Genomic DNA, 14,383 nt, shown 5'->3' on the forward strand with positions numbered 1-14,383 from the left:
GCCACCGAGGCCCGCGGGGGAAGGAAGTGCTGAGGCGTGTTTGTCAAGGCTTGGCGTTATTATTATTTTTAAAATAGTGAACGCAAAATAGCAAGGACGAATGGAAAGAACTTCATAAACAGGAAACACACATACACACACACACACACACACACACACACACAAACAACCGTAGACCTCACGGCGCAGAACACGGGAGTTTCCCTCGTGAAGAATCCGCGCGGAAACGCGGCTCCCGGCCAGCTGGTGTCTCTGTACACCCCAAATGAAACGGGTGTTTACAATCGTCCAGTTGGTGTCTGTGGACTCCCACGGTCAGAAGTTTGGCCCGCAGGGATTGAGCGCCCGCTGTGTCCGGGCACCGCGTGAGCCCCCCGCCCCAATAATCACAGAGTGGCCGGCGTGGAGAGTAGAGGAAGGGTCTAGGAAGGCCTCTTGGAGAAGGTGGCATTTCATCGAGATCAGTGGGATTTGGCCCTAAGAAGGAGCTGGAAACTCTTCCAGGCAGAGGGAGCAGCGCAGTCGAGAGCCCCGAGGCACTTGGTGCCCTGCCGAGGGCACCAGATGGGGCTACCGGGCGAGATCGGCAGGGGGCATTCTGGGGCTGGGAGTAGTAATTTTCACGCCCTACGGATCCGGATACCTGGCCTGCAACTGCGATGAGTGTTGACAGTCACAGTCCGGTCAAGAGCACAATTCTACGGATGTACACAGCCGTTTGGAGCTGAGAGAGCGCCTTCACTCGCTCAGAACTTTACCGCGAGGGGGCCCCCGCAACCACTGAAGACCCATTTTGCAGACCAGAGAGCGTTATTCCCGTTTCCCAGATGAGGAAATCAAGAAGCGGCTAGCGTCTGGCCCTCGAAAAGCGCCGAGGTGGAGCCGCGCCGCCCTCGGGCACTCCCCGGCGTGGGCGCTTGGGGCGGGTGGGGCGGGCCCTGGCCCGGGGCGCTCGGCTGTCTGGAACTGTGGGCCGGGTGCCGGTCCTGCCACGCAGCCGCAGAGGCTCGGGCCCGCGGGCGGGCGGCAGGAAGAGAGGCGACGCCCCCTGGAGCGCGGCAGGAACCCGGCCGGGCCCGCCCCCCAGCCAGCAGAGCCGCGCCGGCCCCAGCGGTGATGAAAGCGGCGGCCGAGTCCAGGTCACGCCGAAGCCGTTGCCCTTTTAAGGGGGAGCCTTGAAACAGCGCCCGGGTTCCATGTTTGCATCCGCCTCGCGGGGAGGAAACTCCATGTTGTAACAAAGTTTCCTCCGCGCCCCCTCCCTCCCCCTCCCCCTTAGAACCTGGCTCCCCTCCCCTCCGAAGCTCGCGGGGATCCCTCCCTCCCACCCCTCCCCTCCCCCCCGCGCCCCGATTCCGGCCCGAGCCGGGGGGGAGGCCGGGCGCCCGGGCCAGAGTCCGGCCGGAGCGGAGCGCGCCCGGCCCCATGGACAGCTCGGCCGTCATTACTCAGATCACCAAGGAGGAGGCGCGGGGCCCGCTACGGGGCAAAGGTACTGGGGCCGCGCGGAGGGGGCTGCAGCCCGGGAGCCGCGGGAGGGGAGGAGAAGGAGGCCGAGACCCTACCCGGGGCAGTCGCCGCCGCTGCCCCGGGCGCCCGCCTCTGCGGAGCTCTGAGCTCCTAACCGGAGAGGGAGCGGGGAAAGAGTTTGAACTAGACGAGGCTCAGAGACGCGGGGCGGGGCCTGGAGCCATTGGGGCGCTCCCGAGTGCTCGAGGTGGGGAAACTGAGGCAGAGGTAGAGAGTGGATTCCTTCCTAGGCTCCTGGGCTGGCGTAGCGGGTTGCCCAACAGTCGCCCCCCCCCCCATTGGCGCCAATGAAGCTGGGAGATGGGGGGTTGAAGAGGGCGCCTTCAGGCCACCCTCTGAGGCTCCGCCCCGGGCCGCGATCGCCCGGGTCGGGTCGCCGGAGGGGGTGTCGAGGTGACAGCGGGCTCGGGAGGGTTGGAAGGATCTCCCGCCAATACACAGCTACGATCCCAACAAACTTCCGCGTCATGCGTGGAAGCACTGAGCCTCTCAGAGGCACAGAGTGGGGCAGCCACTTCTAAGGGTCGCTAGCGCGCCCGCGGGGTGTCCCGTACGACGGGCGGGGCACAAGGAGCCCGGGCTGCAGGCCCTTTGGCGCCGGGCCTGTGCACACACGCACCGACCCGGTAAGCCGTGCCGCCCGCCTCCACCCGGCGCCCAGGAGCTGGAGGGTCTAGGCTGGGGGTCTGCCCCTCCCTGTCCGGGTGTTGACCTTAGAGACTAGGAAGTCCCTCCAGGTCTGCCCAGCTCTGGCCTGGTCCTAGCTCAGCCCGAAGGCAGGGGGCCCGGTAGAGGGGCGGTGGAGGGTGGGCCCGTCAATCAGGCGGCGGATGCCCAGCTCTAGGTCGGAGGCCTGGGCGGGGCGAGGGCGGAGGAGGCGGGGCCGGCAGATGGCTGCGGGACACTGGTTCCAGCCAGGCTCCCACTCCCAGCCTCGGGGCCTAGCCTTAGTGAGGACTTTGGACCCACGTGGGCGGAAAGGATGGGAGGAAGGCGGGAGTGGATGGCAGGGCCTCAAGCCCCAGCCCTCATTGGTTAGGGGCCGACGGAGCAGGGGCTGCTCGGGTAGGTGGGTGTCAGGAAGCCCCCCACTGGGGCCGAATCCTCAGTAGTGATGAAGGCTGGGAGGAAAAGAGAAAGCACTCTCCGTAGTCCCCTTCCAGCCAGCCCACTTCCTAATGAGGGTAACTTTGTGCCCACACTAGGAGGATTTCTGGGTACCACAGGGTGACGTGGAGTCAAGGCTGTCAGGAGGGCCTGGAGTGTATCTCCTTCAACGAAGGGGGCGTGGCCAGATCCTCTCACCCAGGGGATCGCACCTGGGCACCTACACCCAACTCTGCAGGCTAGAGTGCACACCCCCACCTTGGGCCTCCCTGCTGCAGGTGACCAGAAGTCAGCAGCTTCTCAGAAGCCCCGGAGCCGGGGCATCCTCCACTCGCTCTTCTGCTGCGTCTGCCGGGACGATGGGGACGCCCTGCCCGCCCACAGTGGGGCGCCCCTGCTGGTGGAGGAGAACGGCGCTGTCCCCAAGGTGCGTGGTGGCCGGGTGGGAGCTGCCGGGGCAGCCTGGGCTCAGCCTGGAGGATGTTTAGGAAAAGGGGCTTTTCATGACCCATCTGCAGGCCTTGGAAGGTATGGAAGAGGGTGGAGCCCCCCACCAGGCCCGCCACCCTCCCTCTCAGGTCCCTCCCAGCCAGTCCCTGAATGCCCCAAGACTGCCACCCAAGGGAACTCTATAAGGTGGGAGCTTTCTCTACCTTGGTGTTCCAGGTGGGGAAGTGAGGTCCAGAGCCAGGCGGCCTGCCCCAGGCTCCAGTTGGCAGGGGCAAAGCTGGGAAGGGGAGGATCTCTCCCCACTATCCCTGTGCTTCCCCAGGTAGAGGGCTGGGAGAGGGAAGACGTGCTTAGGAGAAATGACTGGGTTTTAAGAGAGTTTAAAAGAAGTGCCCCCGATGACCTCATCTGTCCCTGCAGCAGACTCCAGTCCAGTACCTGCTCCCAGAGGCCAAGGCCCAGGACGTGGACAAGATCTGTGTGGTCATCGACCTGGATGAGACCCTGGTGCACAGCTCCTTCAAGGTAGGCCCTGCCCAGCAGCCCTCAGCCCCGGGTCTCTGAGGGGGCCTGCCCTGGACTGGGGGTATGGTCTCTGCGGGCCCCGCCCCAGCAGCTCCTTTTCCCCCCACAGCCAGTGAACAACGCCGACTTCATCATCCCTGTGGAGATTGATGGGGTGGTCCACCAGGTGAGGGGCTGGGTGTGGGGGGGAGGTGGGGGGCTTGGCATCTGCCTTCCAGACCCTAGGCTCCTCTCACCAATCCTGAGAACCCCAGGTGGGACTTTGATAGATGTGCGATGTGAGGCCCCAGAGGGTGTGAGACTTGCCTGAGGTCGCACGGACCCTGAGGGACTTGGCCCAACTCCAAGGCCTGCAGGGAGTGGGGTTCCTCCTCGGCTCCCCCTTGCCCCACCTTGCCCGGGACCCAGTTCAAGTAATTCAGGATAGGTTGTGTGCTGTCCAGCCTGTTCTCCATTACTTGGCTCGGGGGTCGGTGCCCTGCAGCCTTGGGGTGAGGGGGCTGCCCCCAGGCCCCTATATTTGGCTGAAGCCATAGTTGGGGAAGGGCTGGGCATTAGTGATGCCCCGTGAGGTAGGACGTGAAGCTAGAAGTTGGAGGTTCATTTTGATCCTCTTCTGGAAGGATAGCTGGAGTGGCTGGCTGGCCAAATGGAGCCCGCAGACCCTGGGACCGGCCTCCCTCCTGTGCACCTCTACTCTTCCGTTTGCTCCCTCACGGCCCTCAGCCACCCTCCCACCCCCACCCCCCCGGCCTTGCAGGCCTGCAGTTCCCTTACTGGCCCACCCCCTAGGTCTACGTGCTGAAGCGGCCCCATGTGGATGAGTTCCTGCAGCGAATGGGTGAGCTCTTTGAGTGTGTGCTGTTCACCGCCAGCCTTGCCAAGGTGAGTCCCGTCCCCCCCCCCCACACTGAAGGGCTCCTGGGGCCACCGGCCTCCCATGAGCCTCCAGCCTGCAGCTGGATTGACCTCTGGGTCACTCACCATTGGCCCCGGATGACCCATCTTCCACTCCGTAGTATGCAGACCCAGTAGCTGATCTACTGGACAAGTGGGGGGCCTTCCGGGCGCGGCTGTTTCGTGAGTCCTGCGTCTTCCACCGGGGCAATTACGTGAAGGACCTGAGCCGGCTGGGCCGAGACCTGCGGCGGGTGCTCATCCTAGACAACTCGCCCGCCTCCTACGTCTTCCATCCAGACAACGCCGTGAGTGCCGGGCAGGACTGGGTTAGGGGCTGAGAGCCAAAGAAAGGGTCAGCCATCAGGACCACTGGGGCCTCCCCATTCCCATGCTGGGTGCTGTCCGGGGCCTGATGCCCTCCCATTCCTCCTTCCTGCCCTTGACCTGTGCCTGCCACCCACTCACCTCATCACCCGCTACTGCATCCCTTAGTGACCATTTGATCCGTTTGCTTGTGCGAAGAGAGTGCCTGGCCAGGCCTGAGGCCCCCGCTGCATGCTGGAGCAGTTTCACACTGCTGGCTGTGACCTGTGAGTGGGTCACAGAGGTGATGCGGTGGGTCCTAGCTGGGAATTTTTAAAAAACAAAATAGAATAGGAAATATTGGAGTGTTTTGCAAACAGTAAGATTATCATTTCGTAAGACTTGTATTGCATGCATAGATGTGATTTACCGTGGGTGTTGCCAGAAGTGTTTGAAAACTGCGGGTAAGGGGCTTCTGGGTGGACATCCTGTGCCCAGAGGCCCCGGCCCCCCTCACTGCCCCACATCCATCTGCCCAGGTACCAGTGGCTTCCTGGTTTGACAACATGAGTGACACAGAGCTCCACGACCTCCTGCCCTTCTTCGAGCAGCTCAGCCGCGTGGATGACGTGTACTCAGTGCTCAGGCAGCCAAGGCCCGGCAGCTAGTGAGGTGCCCCGGGGGCCAGGACCTGCCCCTGACCGGTGCCCACGCCCCTCACACGTGGACTGTTCCTTGAGAAAACCCAGCGGCCGCTGCCGCCACCTCAGCGTCATGGGGAAGTGGGCCCTCCCCACCTGCCTGGCCAGGCTGTGAAAGGGGCAGCGGGCTGCACCAAGGGCGATGAGCCCCTGGGTCCCTGTGTCAGTGCCTTAGAACCTCCTCCTTCTTCGTGGGGGACCTGTGGGACCCTGCGTGCAGCTCCCCCTTTTTCTCTCTCTCTCTGCTGCCATGTTTCTCTGCTGCCAAATCGGGCCCCTTGGCTCTGTCTGGTTCTGCTTGGGGGAGGGGCAGGGCTCTTGCTGCCCCATGCCTTGGGCCCCCAGCCTGGGAACAGTGGACACCAAGTGCCTTGCATAGAGCCCTTTTCCCTGCCCTGTTTTCCCAGGGCCACGATCAGGTCGGCTCTTGCCCGGAACAGTCTCCAGATTGCTGCAGTCTAGCCTGGCAGGGGAGGAACCAGTCTCCGCACCTCCTCCCTTGGGACTGACACAGACCCCCACCAATCTCTGCCTAGGAGGGCAGGGAGGGAAGATCTGTTACCACTTGTGAAGGGAGCAGGGTGCGTCCTATGGGACCCCGGAGTCCAGTTTCTCTAGGCTCAGCAGCAGCTGAAGGCTGCTCTCCACGCCAAGACCTGACCCCTCACATCTGCCTTGACCACCCTAAGGCCCTGGGGCTTGGCTCCCCCAGCTCCTAGTGTGGGGGCATAGGCAAGACCCCTTTGTGGTGCCATATAAATATGTATATGTGTATATAGTTTTAGGGGAAGGGGAGAGGGAAGGGCTGGGGTAGAGATACCCCTCCTTCACCCCTTTCCTGGACCCATAAACTGGGGGGAGGGAGGGAAAGGATTTTTACATTTTTTAAACTGCTATTTTCTGAATGAAACAGGCTGGGCCAAGAAGTCCCAAGCCCTGTCTTCTGTCCCTCACACCCTCTTTGCTCCAATTATTCATTCAAAACACATTATTAGCACCTTCTCTGTGCCCAGCTCTGTGCTAGGCCCACCAGCTGAGTGTGTGGGGTCCCTGCACCTAATCAGTGCCTCCCCACCCACTCCATACTTCACCGGTGCCTTTAGGGGAGCTGTAGGAGGTGGGACCCTTCTTGTGGGGTTTGGGGGTCTCCAGGAAGCCTAGCCAAGCTGTCTCCCCTCCCTAGTGTCAACCCATCCCCTGTCGACCCCAGCCTCACCCCCTGCTGGCTGGGGGCAGCTCCCAGGACATCCTGATTTCCAGCTCTGACTTCTCTATCTGGAACCCCTTCCCCCTAAATGCTGAGTGTGGAGGTCAAGGCCTTGGGCTCTCCCCAAGGCCTAACGGTTAAGGGGACCCACGTAGCAGTGCCAAGGGGGATGTCAAATGGAGATGTCATTGCCCCCCTCCCCTCAGAACTGGGGGTGGGAGGGAGGACAAGGTTGGCCTGAATCGGGTGACCTTCCCATTTAAGTGCCTTCTCTGATTGAAAGCCCCACACTATGACAAGAACTAAAGAGAACGCCAGACCCCCATCCCGCTTCTGTGGTCTTTGGGGGGACGTTGAAGCTGGGAGTGGTTGTGTCCCGTGAAGCCACACTCAATTCAGTGTATCTTTTGGCGGTGGAGTGGGTGGAGGGAGGGGCTGCCCTAGGTTTCGGGGGGCTTCAAGAGTGCAAGTGCAAGGTTAGTGCACAGCGGTGGGTGGATCCGAGCGCCTCGCTGTACTGTTTAATTATTCTACCTCTCTTAGTCTCAGTTACCTGACCTGCATAATGGAGAAATGCCCTCTTTGCAAGTTGGTAAATGCCTGCACGCGGAGGACTCGGTAGTATTAGCGGTAAAGCTGAGCAGCGTCCTTAGGGGAGGCCCCTGGAAGGTATTTGGAGGCGGGAGGGGTGTGGTCTCCGTCTCGGGGCGGATGGGAGGGGCTCCTGCCGCCCCAGAGCGAGGGGGGGGGGGAGGGGGGCGGGGCGAGTTCCTGGTAAGCCAAGTTCATCTCCAAACGGAAGAACTTTGGCCTTGGCTGAGGCGGGCCTCCGAGGCGTCGGGAGGGAGGGGCGGGCGGTCGGAGGCGTCAAGGTCTCTGGAGAGACGGTGGGCCTGGCACTCGGTCTCTTGGACCTCCGCACCGCCTTCCCCTACCCGCCCCTCGGCGGCCTCTCAGCACCTACTAGCCGCGCCCTTGCACGAGCCTCCGGCCCACTTCCTGCCTCCGCCCCTCCGGCCTTGGCAGCACTTCCTTTGCAAAACTGGGCAGCCCCAGGCCCTGGCAGGAAGTGCCCTCCCGGCCCGCCCTCTCCTGCTTCCCACGGCGGCCACTAGAGGCCTCTCTGGCCTCGCGGACGCCAACCTGCCCCCTCCCCCACCCCGGGGACTGAAAGGGTGGGGGCCACCCATCTCCCTGGGGTGGGGCAGCCTTCCCCCTAACACACACAGACACACTGTCCCTCCCAAAGTTGGTCCCTGGCCCCCCAGCTCTGCCTACCCTATCCCCTCACCCCACTCATCCCCATACCTTGTGAATCCAGCCTCAAGTGGACCTTCTCCAGCCCCAGATGCTGATCTGTCCCCGAAGTCTCAGGGGGACCTGCAGTGTGTGAGATAGCTCCCTCCCATCCCTCTTCCCAGATGGCGCAGGAAGCAAAGCCCAGAGCTCCATCACAACACCAGCTCCACTCTGAGCTGGAGCCCACTTTGGCAGGGTAAATACCCAGCCCTCCCTGCCTTTGCCTTCCTCCTCCCCAGGGCACTGCCTGATTTCCTGCTCTCCCAGTAAGCACCAGGTCCCCCACCCCCACCCCCAAGATTTGCATCCCAGGGGCCTTGACAGCCAGAGAGTCACCCGGGTTCCCAGCTTTGAATGAGACCACAGTCAGCTTCTCCCCACCACCACCACCTACACAGCTTCACCCACATAGAGTTCAACTCAACCACATGTATCCGCATTTCCAGGGTGCCAGGCACGGTGCCAGGGCCCAGGGACACCCCATGACTGGGCCATGCTTCTGCTCTCAAGGAACTCACACCCTAGTACAGAGAAAGACACCTGAGCAGGCTAAAACCTGAAAGCCTGCAGGTGCACTGAGACAGAGACAGAACACAGAAGGCGGGGGGCACAGGGGACACTTCACCCCTCCTGGGTTGGTCTGGGAGGTTTGGAAAATGCTTCCTGCTGGCTTGCATCTCAGAGGAGTTTGGGAAGGTGGAGCAAGTCAGGTAAAGGTGGCCTAAGCAAGGAGGTGCACCCGGGAAGGAAGCAGAAGCATCAGGGGCCTGCCACGGTAGGGAGTGTGGGAAATGACCATTTGGAATGGCCCACAAGGGAGGAAGGACAGGAAAAGAAGCTGCAGAAAGCAGAAGAGGCCACATATTGCAGATCTTTGGGCAGTCCAAGGGAGTGGCTTTTTTCTTGCAGGCCGTGGGTGTCACTGAGGAACACTGAACGGGAGGGCACAGTGCTCAAAGCCAGCAGGTGTACTTTAGAACCTAAACCAGGGATACGGAGGAGAACGGACAGGGAGACCACAGTCATGGCCCTGAACATGGAGGGTGAAAGCCTGAACTGAGGCAGAGGCGGAACAAAGCAAGAAGAGGATAGAAGGGATGGATGTGAGAGAAGAGAGAAACTTGGTGGGAAGCTATGGCTGGCTGGCTTTGGGGGTGGGGGCAAGGATGGCCTGGAGGGAGGAAGGCTTTGGAGATGTCAGCTGTGAAAATGTATCTAATGGAGCCTGGTATGGGCAGATATTCACTATTTGCTTGTTACACACACAGGAGTAGAGGGTGTAGGGCAACAGGCACCAGATAAAACGCTGCTGGCAGGGGTGTGAGCTGGTGCAACCCATTCAGAGAGTGATTTGACTATCATTATTTTTTTAATGTTTTATTTATTTTTGAGAGACAGAGCACAAGAAGGGGAGGAGCAGAGAGAGAGGGGGCAGAGGATCTGAAGCAGGCTCCTCACTGTCAGCAGAGAGCTCCATGAGGAGCTCGAACTCACAAACCATGAGATCATGACCTGCACCAAAGTCGATCACTCAACCAAATGAGCCACCAGGCGCCCCTTAAAATTATTTTTTAAATGCAGATACTCTGATCCAGCAACTCCACTTTTAGGAATTTATGCTGTATATAGAATATATGAACATAAGGGTGTTAATTGCATCCTTGTTTGTAATAGCAAAACACTTGAAATAACCTAAGTGTCCATCAGTGAGGGACTGGTTAAATATTGCTCTATCACAGAGAACACCATGCAGCCTTGAAAAACAATAAGTTGGAACTACTCAAGCAGATATAGGATGATCTTCAAGACAGACAGCCAGTAAATGAAACTATTAAAATCGAGTTCTAACAATGGTGATCGTGTATTCCCACAAAGCAGATGTATTAAAAACAGACACAAACATATGCGTACTTTGGGAATGCAAGCTGGTGCAGCCGCTCTGGAAAACAGTATGGCGGTTCCTAAAAAACTAAAAATAGAACCACCCTACGACCCAGCAATTGCACTACTAGGCATTTATCCGTGGGATACAGGTGTCCTTTTCGAAGGGACACACGCACCCCCATGTTTATAGCAGCACTATCAACAATAGCCAAAGTATGGAAAGAGCCCAAATGTCCATCGATGGATGAATGGATACAGAAAATGTGGTAGGGCACCTGGGTGGCTTAGTCGGTTAAGCGTCCGACTTCAGCTCAGGTCATGATCTCGCGGTCCATGAGTTCAGGCCCCACGTTGGGCTCTGTGCTGCCAGTTCAGAACCTGGTCCTGCTTCAGATTCTGTGTCTCCCCCTCTCTCTGCCCCTCCCCTGCTCATGCTCTATTTCTCTCTGTCTCAAAAATAAAGCATTAAAAAACTTTTTTAAAAAATGTACACACACACACACACACACACACATATATATACACACAATGGAGTATATATGTGTTGTGTACATATATATATATACACACACACAAATATGTATATACACAATGGAGTATATATGTGTTGTGTATACACACACACACAATGGAGTATTACTTGGCAATCAAAAAGAATGAAATCTTGCCATTTGCAACTACATGGATGGAACTGGAGGATATTATGCTAAGTGAAATTAGTCAGAGAAAGACAAAAACGATATGACTTCACTCATATGAGGACTTTAAGAGACAAAACAGATGAGCATAAGGGAAGGGAAACAAAAGTAATATAAAAACAGAGAGGGGGACAAAACAGAAGAGACTCATAAATATGGAGAACAAACCGAGGGTTGCTGGAAGGGTTGTGGGAGGGGGTATCGGCTAAATGGGTAAGGCACATTAAGGAATCTACTCCTGAAATCATTGTTGCACTATATGCTAACTAATTTGGATGTAAATTTTTAAAAATAATAAAAAAAAATTTAATAAAATAAATAAAAGTTCTTTTTTGAAATAAACCATTTTGAGCCTTAAAAAAAAAATATGCATACTTTCTTGCACTTTCTTATCCTCCAGTCGGGTACACAAGAAATGAGAGCTGCTGCTAGTCCCGGGGAGCAGGGCTGGGGGACTGGGTGGAAGTCATCTAAGAGGAGAGGGACACATTTTATTATACATCTGATTCGAATTATTTTACCAGGTATATTTATTAATTTTAAAAAATAAATTATTTTAAGGGTGCCTGGGTGGCCCAGTCGGCTGTCTGATTTTGGCTCAGGTCATGATCTTACTGTTGGTGAGTTCAACCCCCACATCAGGCTCTCTGCTGTCAGTGCAGACCTTGCTTCGAATCCAGATCCTCTGTCCCCCTCTCTCTTCTCCTCCCCCATTCATGCAAGGTCTCTCTCTCTCTCTCTCTCAAAAATAAACTTTAAAAAATTATTTTAAAAATTAAAAAATAAAACTCATTTTAAAACTTAAAACACAGCTTCCTAAATATAATGTCAAAGATAGAAATCATAAATTCCATTTCTTTCCTTCAACATTCATCACATGCCTACGGTGTACCAGGCACTAGGATTCAACAGTGAGCACAACAGACACTGTGGGGGAAATCAGACATTCAAAAAGTACAGAATGGGGGCGCCTGGGTGGCGCAGTCGGTTAAGCGTCCGACTTCAGCCAGGTCACGATCTCACGGTCCGTGAGTTCGAGCCCCGCGTCAGGCTCTGGGCTGATGGCTCAGAGCCTGGAGCCTGTTTCCGATTCTGTGTCTCCCTCTCTCCCTGCCCCTCCCCCGTTCATGCTCTGTCTCTCTCTGTCCCAAAAATAAATAAACGTTGAAAAAAAAAAACAAAAAAAAAAAAAAAACAAAAAGTACAGAATGAATATTATAAAAGAAGAAGTAAAGGGGCGCCTGGGTGGCTCAGTCGGTCGAGTGTCCGACTTTTGATTTCAGCTCAGGATCCCAGGGTTGTAGGATCGATCCCCTGAGTAGAGACTGCTTGGGATTCTCTCTCTCCCTCTGCCCCTCTACCCCACTCTCTCTCAAAATAATAATAATAATAATAATAAAAGAAATAAAAAGTGGTAAATAAAGAAATAAAAATTTTTGTGCTTCTAATACCAAACTGTCACCCCAAGATGACTTCTCATTGCAAAGGAGGGAACGTGCCTTTACAGTGGGGATATCTGGCAGTCACCATTGTCACCAAGGGGTCAAACTTCACACCACTCATGCTAGGACAACGTGACGTTTTATACCTCCTAATGCCACGCAATGTGAAACAGCAACACCTTTGCCCGTGCTACTCAAAATGGGGTCTGTGGACCGGCGTGGCGACATCACTGAGGAACCTGTTAGGAATTCAGAGTCTCAGGTCCTAGACCTATTGAATCAGAATCTGCACTTTAAATAGATTCCCAGGTGATTCTTATAATATTACAGTTTGAGAAGCGCTGACCTTTTTCAAGTATCCTTGAAAAGAGTGTTTAACCAGAACCCAGTCGAGACTTTAGATGTACTTTCGGTTTGTGGGAAATACAGGGGAAAGAGGAACAAATTAAGTAATACACAAAGAAAGATTCAGACAAATCCACAATGTGAACACACAACAGGACATCTGTCCTGGACTCAGGTAGGTCAATATCAAAAAAAAAAAAAATTGGAAGACTGTTCTAGATTTACAAAATACTAAGAGTCGTAACACTCAAAGGAAATGCATGATCTTAATTTGATCATGCGTCAGTAAAACCAGCCGTCAGAGTCGTTGTGGGGACAATTGGTGAAATTTTTAACTGTGGACTAGATAGACGATATTAGAAATTATTCTCAGATGTGAAAATCATATTACAGTTATGGAGAATGTCCTCATTCTTAGGATATGTGTGATAAATATTTTGGGCTCAAGTATCATGATCTACAAATTACTTCCAAGTATAATTACTTTCACTAATTCTTGAATCCATGAGCGTTTATTATTGTACTATTGTACTATTATTTATGCGTTTCTATTTGTTTGACATTTGCCATAATAAAGAAATTGGAAATGATTTTTTTAAAGGGGCACCTGGGTGACTCAGTCTGTTAAGCATCCGACTTCGGCTCAGGTCACGATCTCACAGCTCATGAGTTCGAGCTCCGCAACAGGCTCTGTGCTGACAGCTCAGAGCCTGGAGCCTGTTTTCAATTCTCTGTCTCTCTCTTTCTCTGCCCCACCCCCGCTCATGCTCAGTTTCTCTCTCTCTCTCAAAAATAAATTAAAAAAAATTTTTTTTAATTAAAAAAAAAAACAACATATGTTCTCCCAATAGGAACCCTCGTGCATTGTTGGCGGGAATGCAAACTGGTATAGCCATTGTGGAAAACAGTATGGAGGTTCCTCAAAAAATTAAACATTGAACTACCCTATGATCCAATAATCACACTGCTGGGTATTTACCCAAAGAATATGAAAACACTAATTCAAAGGGATCCCTATGTTTATTGCAGCATTACTTACAATAGCCAAATTATGGAAGCAACCTAAGTGTCCATCGATAGATGAATGGGTAAAGAAGATGTGGTATATCTATACAATGGAATACTATTCAGCCATAAAAAGAATGAAATCTTGCCATATGCAACCACTTGGATGGAGCTAGGAAGTACAAATGTGAAGCAAGCCAATCAGAGAAAGACAAATACCATGATTTCACTCACACGTAGAATTTAAGAAACAAAACAAATGAACAAAAGGAAGAAAAAAGGAGACAAACCAAGAAACAGACTCTCACCTATAGAGAAGAAACTGATGATTACCAGAGGAGAGGTGGGTGGGTCGATGGGTGAAATTGGTGAAGGGGAGTAAGAATCCACTTATCCACTTATCCTTATCCTTGGTGAGCACCAAGGAGGGTATAGAATTGTTGAATCACTATATTATACACTTGAAACTAATATAACACTGTATGTTAACCACACTGGAATTAAAATTAAGAAACAAACAAACAAACAAAACATATATTCTTCCCAAAATCTCGAGGTTAAATTAAAAGGCAAGAAGCAAACTGGAGAAAAATACAGCATTAATGACAGGCAGGTTACCAAACTTAATACATCATACATGTAAACAACGAACTCAACAAATTAATAAAAAATTCGCAAAAGAAGACATAGCCAATAGGTATATTTTTAAGTGGTCTATTTCACTGGTAATCAAAATAACATAAATCAACGCATACAATGATTTTTCTTTTTGGCAATCAGACCGACGAGAGATTTTCTTAAAAAGCCGGAGCCCAGTGCTGGAGAGGACGTGGAGGAACAGACATTCTTCTGTGCTGCAGGTGGTACTAGGAATTAATGGGACTTTTCTGGAGGCCGATTTGCCTGTTCTCATCTTCAATCCAGCAGTCCCAGTTTTAAGAAAGAAAGAATAAGGGATATAATCGAATGGTAAAGATACTCACCACA

At 54.1% G+C, this 14,383-nt stretch overlaps 1 protein-coding gene across 4 annotated transcripts; it reads left to right on the forward strand.

The window, feature by feature from the left end:
* Window positions 1–961: 961 nt before the first annotated feature.
* CTDSP1 (CTD small phosphatase 1) lies at window positions 962–7,048 on the forward strand. 4 transcript variants are annotated; one of them, XM_045481234.1, is made up of 7 exons: window positions 971–1,492; window positions 2,916–3,064; window positions 3,511–3,612; window positions 3,722–3,778; window positions 4,405–4,497; window positions 4,632–4,817; window positions 5,355–7,048. In XM_045481234.1, exons 1-7 carry the CDS (start codon window positions 1,426–1,428, stop codon window positions 5,481–5,483), a joined length of 783 nt encoding a protein of 260 aa, XP_045337190.1. In that variant the 5' UTR covers window positions 971–1,425; the 3' UTR covers window positions 5,484–7,048. The 4 variants fall into 4 exon arrangements, with proteins under 4 accessions (XP_045337192.1, XP_045337191.1, XP_045337190.1 ...); XM_045481232.1 differs by having other exon boundaries at window positions 972–1,492; window positions 3,508–3,612; XM_045481236.1 differs by lacking the exon at window positions 3,722–3,778 and having other exon boundaries at window positions 962–1,492.
* Window positions 7,049–14,383: the final 7,335 nt, after the last annotated feature.

Source organism: Leopardus geoffroyi, chromosome C1 (genome assembly GCF_018350155.1).
Source record: "Leopardus geoffroyi isolate Oge1 chromosome C1, O.geoffroyi_Oge1_pat1.0, whole genome shotgun sequence".
Taxonomy (NCBI): Eukaryota; Metazoa; Chordata; class Mammalia; order Carnivora; family Felidae; genus Leopardus; species Leopardus geoffroyi.

Excerpts from the sequence above, each read along its gene's own strand:
- CTDSP1 (XM_045481232.1), top strand. The coding sequence starts at position 1,426 with ATGGACAGCTCGGCCGTCATTACTCAGATCACCAAGGAGGAGGCGCGG. Across the intron at positions 3,613-3,721 it reads TGGTGCACAGCTCCTTCAAG|CCAGTGAACAACGCCGACTT; the intron begins GTAGGCCCTGCC and ends TTCCCCCCACAG. Across the intron at positions 4,818-5,354 it reads TCTTCCATCCAGACAACGCC|GTACCAGTGGCTTCCTGGTT; the intron begins GTGAGTGCCGGG and ends CCATCTGCCCAG.